General features: G+C 34.7%; 1 protein-coding gene across 4 annotated transcripts in view; it reads left to right on the top strand.

Annotated features, from left to right (window-relative positions):
- LOC115215655 (heparan sulfate glucosamine 3-O-sulfotransferase 5-like) overlaps window positions 1–11,707 on the top strand; it is an 87,618-nt gene extending 75,911 nt beyond the window's left edge. For 3 of the 4 annotated variants that reach the window (XM_036506068.1, XM_036506066.1, XM_029784912.2), the window contains exon 2: window positions 8,243–11,707. In XM_036506068.1, coding sequence (XP_036361961.1) covers window positions 8,267–9,304 — 1,038 coding nt within the window. In that variant the 5' untranslated portion in view covers window positions 8,243–8,266 and the 3' untranslated portion in view covers window positions 9,305–11,707. Of the gene's footprint in view, window positions 1–5,632; window positions 5,705–8,242 lie in introns of those variants that run through there. The other variant, XM_036506067.1, reaches the window with a different exon arrangement.
- The last annotated feature ends 521 nt before the right edge of the window (window positions 11,708–12,228 follow it).

Here is a 12,228-nt window from a genome sequence, read left to right as displayed (position 1 = left end):
GGCAGGTGATAGTGCAAATAAAACAGCTGAAATGTTTGGTGTACTTCTTGATACACCAAACTATACACTCAAAAGTAATGACAGCCTTTGAGAAAGAGGGGAAAAACCTCCTCGTTGAAACAAAACTCCAGAAGAAAGCCAAAACTTTCAGATACAGACTGTCAGACTCTTACGCAAGTTGTTAGAAAGAATCACAAAAGTACAGCTCCCAAAATTACTGCAGAGCTTAATGACCACCTCGAGAACCCAGTTTCCACACAAACTGTTATTAACAATGCCACTGAATTCCTCTCCTTCCCATGTGACCACCAGTATGCCTCCCACAGAGCCAAATCTACTGGAAACCTATTTGTCTATATCTCTCACGTATGGGCTCTCACCGTACAGAAGTTTGGTGAAAGCAATGTTTTTGCCTCAGACAACATCAAAGCTTTCAACCATGTCTGGCATGCAAATCTCCTATCAAAAATTTCCTACTCATCTCATCTCTTAGAGTTGTAGCTTCCTATCAGCTCACACCATTGCAGCATATATTGATGGAGTTCTTTGTACCCAACTTTTTAATTAACTCTAGCGCTCCCCAGGGTGTGGTTCTATTCAGTGCTTTCTTCCATCTATACGTCAATGACCTAATTCTCACCACACTGAACAACATCCACTCTCACGCATGCAACACAACCTTTCATTCCTTCCTAACCATGCATCATCTACATACAACCCAGATGCCACATACCAAGTTTGTATTGATTCCATAAATGGAAACCTTGAGAGTCTGCTCCAGTCGGGCCTTGCCAACATTTTCTCTTTTGACATCAAAACAACACCAGAAAAAACCACATCACCTCAAAACATGAGTGGTGAATGGCATAAAGCTAAAGACCCCACTTTAACTGAAGATCTCTTCTGGTGAAAGTATATCCTTAACATAGCAAGGACTGATTCCAAAGACTAGCCCCTTCTTTTTGGCCCAGAAGATATTCTATTGCTAACACTCTGCAAGGCCCAAGTGAGACCTCAATGAAGCACTTCCCTCACATCTAGGAGCTGTTGCTGCTGCTACACACACACACACACACTGACACCCTAGACCTCATCCAGAGAAAGTCACTCAACTGATTGATATACCATCTTTGACGCACTCCAACCTGACCCTCAAGGGTGTTATCTCCTCTCTCTGTCTTTCTATTCAACTTAATGGCTTCTGTTGCTCAGAGTTGGATGGTGACCCCCAACTCACTCATCTCTCCACTTCTCATCATTTTTGGTATATCCAACTACATCTCTCCCTATACTAACCATTTTTTTCCCCCAATCCTTCATCCCCTGGACATCATCCAGCTCGGATCTCCTCTTCTCTGTTCATGTCTTTACCTGTAGATGTTGACCAGTACATGAACAACCACAGCCTCACTGATCTTAGAGATCGTGTAAGGGTTATGGGCTCTGTCCCTCCCTCTAGACTTATGGAAGGTTTTAATTTAGGTCACTTTAAAACAGGAAGTTTGTATCATAGAACCAGAGACAGTCTTAGACAGGTTGGAATCAAAAGGATTCAATCACACCCTTCCATTATTGGATGATGTAGTCTGAGATTCACTGTGTTTAAAAAAGAAAAGACTGGGTGGCCATGACTGGGATGCCTTTGAACACAGGTCTGTTTAACTGTCTTGTTACTATATTTCCACTGAAATACTTTGCCCTAGTTTCAATTTATTTTGAAGATAATGAAGACGTTAGAAAAATAAATGTTGGTGTTTGGAACATGTAGTGTGAGGCCAAAGAGGACCATGCTGGCGCTACTTCCCTCACTTCCTTGTTCCCTCTTCCTCTTATGGTGGGGCCCCTTGGCCATTGATGTCACTGTCCTTTCCTTCCGGTTCACCTCATCCTCACAGAACATAAACCAACATAGAATTTTAATGGGAGGTTTTAGTGTAGATACCTTTAAAACTGGAAGTTTGAATTATAGAACCAAAAGTTGTCTTAAATAGGTTGGTTTTTGGAAAAGTTTATATTGTTATTTTTATATCAGAATCACAGCTCATTAATTAATTTGACCTGATAAGACAAATCTAGTGTCACTTTTTGGCATCAATACCCCCAAATGTACTACAGAATAAATCTGACTTCTTAAGTAACAATAAAGTAACATTGAATTGAGCAGAGTTATCTTTAAGGGACACAAAAGTTTGATTTCTTTCTTTTGACATCATTCATACTGTAATATAAGTGGAGGTGCAATGGCCTAGTGGTTAGGGTAGCGGATTTGCAGTCATAGGATTGTGGTTTCGATTCCCAGACCAGGCATATTGAGTGATTATTGAGCGAAAACACCTAAAGTTCCATGAGGCTCCAGCAGGGGTTGGTGGCGAACCCTGGTGTACTCTTTCACCACAACTTTCTCTCACTCTTTCTTCCTGTATTTCCAAGGGCCAGCCTTGTCACACTCTGTGTCATGCTGAATCTCCCCAAGAACTACGTTAAGGGTACAAATGTCTGTGGAATGCTCAGCCATTTGCACGTTAATTTCACGAGCAGGCCGTTCCGTTGATCAGATCAACTGGAACCCTCGTCATCGTAACCGATGGAGTGCCACAATATGTAATATAAACTAGCAGTATCAGACCTTCTTAGTCCATTATTTATAGAATACTTTCTACTCCAACAACTTCACTGCAACAACTCAACAATTAGGGTTAAATTATAAATTCCATTCTCTGAATTAATACCAGATGTTTTTGCCTATTATTATTTATACAGTATCAACTACATTCATGGAAATCTTTCAATAATACAAGGCTACTGACAGACTTCTTGCATAATCTGTACCTAGCTTTTACTCTCAAAATGCACAAAAATATCATAAATACTGTAATTTATTGAATTAAGAAAATTTTTCATGTAGATGTAAATTTCAGTACACTCCTGTCCCTCCCTGTGGAGGCAAGAAGATGAAGTCACAGAATAAACATGTTGAAGTCGTATTTTAGAATAATTTCATCACAGCCATTTAAAAGCTACCCAAAGAAGATACAATGAAAACTGTATTTTATTACTAATAAATAAGAAGAAGAAGGCAGCAAGCTGGCAGAAGCATTAGCACGCCAAGTGAAATGCTTAGCAGTATTTCGTCTTTTACATTCTGAGTTCAAATTCCACTGAAGTCGACTTTGCCTTTAATCCTTTCGGGGTCTATAAATTAAGTACCAGTTGCATACTGGGTTGGTCTAATTGACTGGCCTCTTTCCCCAAAATTTCGGGCCTTATGCCTAGAGTAGAAACGAATATATAAGTAGAGACATTTTTTTTTCCCACTTTTTCCATTTTATGATGCATTTGTGGAGACAGATCATCATGTCGCAGAGTTCTAAGATTCTATACCAGTTATTTTGATGTCTATTCACATCTTATCCACGCTACCCCCATCACAAAATCAAAAATCATAAAAAAACACTCCGCCCTAATGTGTGTGTGTGTGCATGTGCATGTGTATGTATGTGTATGTATATATGTATATGTGTATGGGCACAGGAGTGGCTGTGTGGTAAGTAGCTTGCTTACCAACCACATGGTTCCGGGTTCATTCCCACTGTGTGGCACCTTGGGAAAATGTCTTCTACTATAGCCTTGGACCAACCAAAGCCTTGTGAGTGGATTTGGTAGATGGAAACTGAAAGAAGCCTGTCGTATATATATGTATGTGTGTGCATATGTTTGTATTTTTGTGTTTGTCCCCCCAACATCGCTTGACAACCGATGCTGGTGTGTTTATGTCCCCGTAACATAGCAGTTCGGCAAAAGGGCACAATAGAATAAGTACTAGGCTTCCAAAGATCCTTACCTTTTCTTTTTCTTCCCCGTCTCTGCGTTTTACTTCTAGTCTATATGTGTACACCAAGTGATTTTAGCATGCGGACAAGATTGCATATACATATGTATATGTGTATTTGTGTGTACATTTACGTCTTACATATATATGTCTGCATATGTATGTGGTCTGTGTATATCTATCTGTGTATTTTGATGTATATATGTGGTTTAGTATGCGTATATACTGTTGTGAAATATTTTAATTTTTAATGTATTAATCGAATCGTATTTCATATATAATTAATGACAATATGTATTTTGAATCCATTCTTCACATTAAGGTTTATGCTCCATTTTTTATAGCAGGATGAATTTATAGTGAATTCGTTTATTTTGTTTATCGCATGCTTCAGACCATTATTTGAAAGGACCAATGAAACAAATCCATTTTTAAAGGTGTATCCTTTAACTAGTTTTGATCTTATCGTTACTTCTGTTCTATTTTAACAAAACTGTCCGACAAACGGGAACGTGAAACTCTGAGTAACAGCTTTTGCTATATTTCTGCTGCTTTTAAATGAAGCATATTACTCTATCTCTGGTATTTAAGTACTCTTTTGTCCACCTTGTTTCACATTTATGTGCTTACTCCAGTGTATATATATATATATATATATATATTTTAGCACACAATTTGGTGCATATGATTTTAAAACTGAATATATTTTGATAACTTATCCTTTGTCTCTCTTTGGTATATATATATATATGTTTGATATTTTTTGTCAAATAGTTTAGAAGGTATGTTAATCTGATGAAGTATCATTACATATTCAAACAGATTCAATTATTCTTGAAAAACTTCGTTTATGAACGAAGCAGAAACACCTGTAATTTATGAGATGTGTCATTTGTTTGTATAAAATATTTAAATTGAATTGAATTTATAATTGTTTGATTTATTGTTTTGTTTTTCTATTTCTGATTTACATTAATATATATTAATAAGGTGTGTGTTTATTTTATTTACCTATTGAAGTAACATTGTTGTTGACATAGTTAATATAAACCTGTAAATTCTTCGGATATTTAATATCCCTTAGGCGTATGTACACCTAGCTATATACACTGTCATTTGAATTAATTGTGATTATTTACTCATTACTCTAATATCAGTATGTGTGTGTGTGTGTGTATACATACATATGCATAAACCTACACATGAAAATATATATATATAGACCTACACATGAAAATATGTATATAAACCTACACATGAATATATATATATTAACCTACACATGAAAATATATGTATAAACCCACACATGAAAGTATATATATATATATATATATATATAAACCCACACATGAATATATATATGATGATGATATATATGTGAACCCACACATGAAAATATATGTATAAACCCACACATGAATATATATATATATATATGAATATATATATATATATATATATATATATATATATATATATATATATATATATATACATTATAATTTATATTATAATGGTTATCGACATTTTTTTGTTTTGGCATATTTAGCACTAGAATTTTTCTTTTGCCCTTATCTTGTAAATTATGTATAAATTTAACCTTTAAAGGTATTTTTTGATATGCTGGCCATTGATAAAATTTTTTTCCCGAAAAAAATTTTATCCTACATTAGTTATATATATATATATATATATATATGAACCCACACATGTACATATACATGTTTACACATAATTACATATATATACATATATACACTAGAAGACACTTGCCCCAGGGACCCGAAACAGCATGGCTAGGGAGTGAACTAACTTCTTCACCACCACAGCTGCACTTGTGCCGACATTCAGAATAATATTTTCCAATGGCAATGTGATATGTTCTTGATATGCTTTGAAACAAGAATACTTTTAAACCAATTCTTAAAAATTGGTAAATTGCGCAATTACTCGAAATGAAGACTATAAATATTTTATAATTACAATTGCTATCATCGTTATCATTATCGTTGCCATGGCCACCTTCCTATCATCGTTTCCATCACTATCATCACAACCACTCCCATCATCAATATCAGCATCATCATCACACTCATCGTTACAACTTTTTTCTGTATTATCATCATCACTTCCACCACCATCATCACTATTGCGGTCGTCAGCTGCGGCACCACCACCATTACCACCATCAGTATCATCATCACCATCTTCGTCGCGGTTACCACCATCAATTTACTGTTATTCTTTTCTTTTTGTCTTCTTTTACTTGTTTCAGTCATTAGATTGTGGCCATGCTGGGGCACCACTGCCTTGAAGAATTTTAATCAAACATATCAGTACTTCTTTTTTAAGCCTACTATTAATTCTCTGTTGGTCTCTTTTGCTGAACTGTTAAGTTACAGGGACGTAAACACACCAATACTGGTTGTCACACAGTCACAGGGGACAAATACACACACACACACACACACACACTATATTTACACATACACACACACACACACACAATATTTCCACACACACACACACAGTATATACAAACACACACACTCTGTATTTATACACACATACTATATTTGTACACAAACACTATACATACTCACACACTATATTTATACACATGCACTATATGTATACACACACACACACTATATTTATATACACATGCTATATTTATACTCGCACACATACACACACACACACACACTATATGTATACACACACACACTATATTTATATACACATGCTATATTTATACTCGCACACATACACACACACACACTATATGTATACACACACACACTATATTTATATACACATGCTATATTTATACACGCACACATACACACACACTATATTTATACACACATGAGTAAGCACATAAATGTGAAAGAAGGTAGAAAAAATAGTACTCAAATACTGACGGTAGAGTAATATGCTTTTTTATTAAAGCTGGAAAATCATCACAAAACTCTTACTCAGTTTCATATTCCTCTCCCTCAGGCAGTTGTTATGAACTTCTAAGTAACAATCTGTGGAGATTTTTCAGTTTTAATAAATGTACGTATGTGTGTATATATATAATATATATATATATATATATATATATATATATATATATATATATATATATATATATATCATCAAAAAAGGGGGTAGACTTAATTAATTGTTAATAAATTCGACCAAGCAGTATTCGGTATGTAAAGACCATTTACGGTGTATTTGAAGTATTAATTTATAAAAATATGGTAAAGTAAAAAAATTCACTTTACCACACACCGAACTTTTCAGAAATAGCAGCCAAAAATATGGCTATTTCTTCAACTGCAAATAAAAGTCTCCAGACAATGCATACTCAGAAAATAACTCACATAGGTATAAGGGAAAAACAATGAAAGATCACATATGGATGTGATCTTTCATTGTTTTTCCCTTATACCTATGTGAGTTATTTTCTGAGTATGCATTGTCTGGAGACTTTTATTTGCAGTTGAAGAAATAGCCATATTTTTGGCTGCTATTTCTGAAAAGTTCGGTGTGTGGTAAAGTGAATTTTTTTACTTTACCATATTTATATATATATATATATATATATATCTAAATTAAATTAAATTAGAGATAAAACCACCTTTAGGCAAATCAAACAGTGAATTTTGAGTAAATCCAAACTTACTCCCTAAAATTATTATATATATATATATATATTCTTTTTGTCATTTGACTGTGGCCATGCTGGAGCATCACCTTTAGTCGAACAAATCGACCCCAGGACTTATTCTTTGTTAACCTAGTAATTATTGGTCACTTTTGCCAAACCACTAAGTTACAGGGGGCATAAACACACCAACATCGGTTGTTAAGCGATTGTGGGAGGACAGACACAAATAACAAACACACACATACATACATACATATATGATCAGCTTCTTTCAGTTTCCGTCTACAAAATCCACTCACAAGGCTTTGGTTGGCCCGAGGCTATAGAAGATACTTGCCCAAAGTGCTATGCAGTGGGACAGAACCCGGAACCATGTGGTTGGTAAGCAAGCTACTTACCACACAGCCACTCCTGTGCCTATATATATACACACACACACAAACACACACGCACACACACACACACACATATACATTGGGCTTTCAGCTTCTATCTACCAAATCCACTCACAAGGTTTTGGTTGGCCCAAGGCTACAGTAGAAGGCACTTAGCCCAGGTGCTACAGAGTGGGACTGAACCCTCAACCATGTGGTTGGGGAGCAAATTTTTTTACCACACAGTCACACCTGTGCCTGGCTATTAGGAAATTTTAAAAACCTCCTTTAATTCTAACCATTTTTAACAGATTGTAATCCATGACTTCTTTTTCTTCTCTCTTTAATCTTTCTCTTTTTTTATTTTCTTTTTCAGCTATGCTGATATTGTTCTTGTACCATGAGTTGCAAAACCACGGCAACCAATATATTCGTATTGATGACCAATCAATTTTACATTAATCAATACAAGAAACTGACTCTCATCATTTTTACCATTTGTGCTGTTGGTTTAATCATTTTTACATGCGCTCAGACGTTCTTTGCCAACAGTTACTTATTCAACTTTAGAACAGAACTCAAAACTTTGCCCAAATTGGAAGAAATTAAGCATGAAGACTACAGCATTCGTCCCAAGATCCGCCACAGATTTCATCGTTATCCCCACACGAGCAGGTATCTTCCTCAGTGCATTATTATCGGAGTTCGCAAAGGAGGTACTGGGGCTCTCATTCATTTTCTGGACATTCATCCCAACATTGCTATTGCTTCAACAGAAGTTCATTTCTTTGATAATAATTACAAGCGTGGCCTTAATTGGTACAGGAAACGCATGCCGTATTCTTTCCCAAATCAGATAACCATCGAGAAAACCCCTGCTTATTTTGTAAAAAAACATGTCCCAGAATCTGTGAAAAAAATGAACCAATCCATTAAACTGCTTTTGATTGTACGTGAGCCTGTTGAGAGAACTATTTCTGATTACACCCAAATTTGGGGTAAATTAGTCAGAAATTCTTCATACCCAACATTTGAAGAACTTGCAATTGACCCAGCCACAAAAATAGTAAAACCATCATTTGCTGCCACAGAACGTTCTCTGTATGACAAACATATGGCCAACTGGCTGAAATACTTTAATCTTTCACAAATTCATATTGTCGACGGAGATAATTTTCGACGTAATCCATTTCAGGAAATTGTTGAAATTGAAAAATTCCTCCACTTAGAGCACAAAATATCAGAAAAGGACTATTACTTTGACCCTGATAAGAAATTTTACTGCATAAAAGGATTCATTAATCGATGTTTACCAGACTCTAAAGGACGGCAACATGTTAAAGTGCAGGAGTATGTAAAAACAAAACTACGGAAATTTTTTCGGCCGCATAATGAAATGTTTTTTAAAATGATTTCTAGAAGGTTTGAAAACTGGTAAAATTTCGCCATCTTTTATACACACACAGACATATATATATGTATATATATATATTACTGTACAATAGATATCATCATGGTTATCCGCAACAGCTTTCACATTGAGTTTATCTTGTATCCTATATTCTTATCCTCATAATGCTTCACTGATGCATCTCTTTTATGCATTTCTTTTCATATATACACATACATATGTTATATTCAGTCATCCTTGCCATAAGTTATTTATTATATACAGCCTCCTCTAAATGTTTTATATAAATTGTTTGTTCGTTATGCAGGCAGCTAATGTTACTAATCTACAATATGGCCGCTTCCACTAAGCCCTTGTGCTGACAGATGTATGATGTAGTTGCAAATTTCTAAAGTTCTCAGGTTTTACATCAGATTCAGCTTTTTATATTGCATCCTCTGAAATCAAATCTATTTTCATCTTAATCATTAAATATTTTTTTATAACATATCAGACAGCACTGTAAATGTTCTTCGCTTTCTAAACATCATGGTAACATTTTGTCCTTGTTGTTGCATCTAAATTCAAAATAACATGATATTCTATAGCCTCCAGAACTCTGTAAATCTAATTTGCTGCTATTAATTCTGATATTAGTAGGGTAGTCATTATTAAATAAGGGTAATGAAACATAATGTTTTAAACATTATACTAAATAACGAACGTCAGACATACAATACCTTTAAACAATGTTTGAAATAAATACTGCATAAAAATGTAAAGATTCATTTAGAAATAATGGTTGACCCTAAAACTAAAATTATGAATGAAGCAGCTTTTCTAAACTGGCTAAATGGTGCTATCTTACAGCTCAAAATCATGTTACTGCTATAGTATGGTACCCCGTGCTTTGCCAAGTTGTATTCTTGTAGAATTTCTTGTGTGGTAAAAGCTACAGGGAACACAACCCAAAATCCAATGTTGCAATGTAGCAATGTAGCAATGTAGCCTCTATATGTTCATCAGGCCTATCAGAAAGCGTAATCAATCTCACACAAATCACATACTTATTGTCCTGAAAAAGAAAGGATGCAGCGGATAAAGTAATCCAAAATACACTGTCTGAAAAGATCTTCATGTGATGGCTAGAATAAGCTTTGATCATTAGGCTTACAAAATCAGGCCTGATTTGGGGTTAAATTATTACAGTCAAAAGTGAGTAGTAACAGCTTGGCTGGATTATTTATATTTGTAGATTGTCAAAATGTCAAGATCATTTATAGTCGTAATTATGTCATGTTTATTGTGTTCAAATATTAAGTGAAACAATTACCTTCAATTATCTTCAGGTTACTTGCTATGCAAGTACATATCCATAATTATCTTCAATGTTTATTTATAACACTAAACATTTCATGTGTATGGCACATACCATGAAATATAGTCACATAGATAATGTATATACTTCGATGTGTGTGGCAAACTCCAAAATATACATATATGCATGCATACACATACATCTGATGTATGTGTACACAGGCAGTAACAGTAAATCTGTCAGATTATACTGAAGCTTTAAGACCCTGGTTGATTTCTAAGAAATTTTTATGATGAATTAACAGTTAGGATTTTAATGCAGACATCGAATCAAGATGCCTCACTATGTTGAGGATATATAAAGTATCTTATCATGCTAGAGACAAATAACAAAATGACTGAATTATTTTGCAGAGATAAATTAATCTTGTTGAAATAATTTATCTTAATTTCAAATAATATAATGTTAGATTCTTTGTAACACAGTCACCTACAAAGTGATAGATTTGTAGTTCAAAACCTATCAAGGGACCTGCATCTCTTTCTCTCTTCTATGGGTGATTATAATGACTAATATCTTCTGCAATGTTCAGGGAAGAGTAACCCTTTTGTTACCATATTTCTGTATGGTAACAAAATAGCACTGACTTTGTATTAATTGATTTTCAAAAAATGAAGAATTTAGTAAAACAACTTTTGTCATTCTTAATCTGATATTTGGAACATAAATTAATATGGTATTTTGATGGATGGTTTTAATTTAGATTACTTCAGTACAAGAGATTTGTATTTTAAAACCAGGGGCTATCTCAGGTGTGCTGGTATTAAAAGGGTCAATCTGGTGTTTGGAACATAAATTAACCTGGAATTCTGATGGAAGGTTTTATTTTTAGATCATTTTAAAAGCAGAAAGTTTGAATGGTAAAATCAGAGGCATTCTTCGGTGGGTTTAGTATCAAAGGAGTTAAAAAGTTGAAATCTGTTGCTAAGGAGTGACAAAATTAAGGTTGAATATAATTTGTGTCCTAATGAATTGATAACAAAGCTAATTATTCCATTCCAGATAATATGAAATAATTAACAGATTATTTTGATTATGAGATTACTGTGTGCTTATTACATTACTGAAGCATTTTTTGTTGTTTCTTTTGTAGTTGTTGCTTAGTCAGCACTCAATCCTCTCTCTGAAAAGGCCTGGTCTCCTATTCCTATTATTATGTGTATTACAACCACTCTTCTATTATGCAAGTAACTATCTAGCTCCTCTATACCACTGTCTTGGCCCCATTTTTTTTTCATACCTTAACCTCTTGTCTCCTAGCATAAAAGCTGCCTCCCTCTCTACTGTTGCCCAACTCTGTCAAAGGGAATCTTTGTCTTGTGGGCTTCATGGTGACCTCACAAGTGCTGGTGCCATGAACAATGCACAACCCAGTATACTATGTAAAGTTGTTGGCATTATGAAGAGCATCCGGCCATAGAAATCTTGCCAAAACAGGGTTCATCAGATCCTGTCAAATCATCCGACCCATGTCAGCATGGAAGACTGTAATTAAAAGTTGACGATGATGATGATGATTGCAGACCTGACTATTCTGCCTTTTTTTCATCCTTAGTGTATCAAGAATATTAGTTAACATGTTCTACTTTACTTC

The sequence above is a fragment of the Octopus sinensis genome, linkage group LG9 (assembly GCF_006345805.1).
Source record: "Octopus sinensis linkage group LG9, ASM634580v1, whole genome shotgun sequence".
NCBI lineage: Eukaryota > Metazoa > Mollusca > Cephalopoda > Octopoda > Octopodidae > Octopus > Octopus sinensis.
The sequence above is the reverse complement of the archived record's forward strand: the minus strand, read 5'-3'. Positions and strand labels throughout refer to the sequence as shown.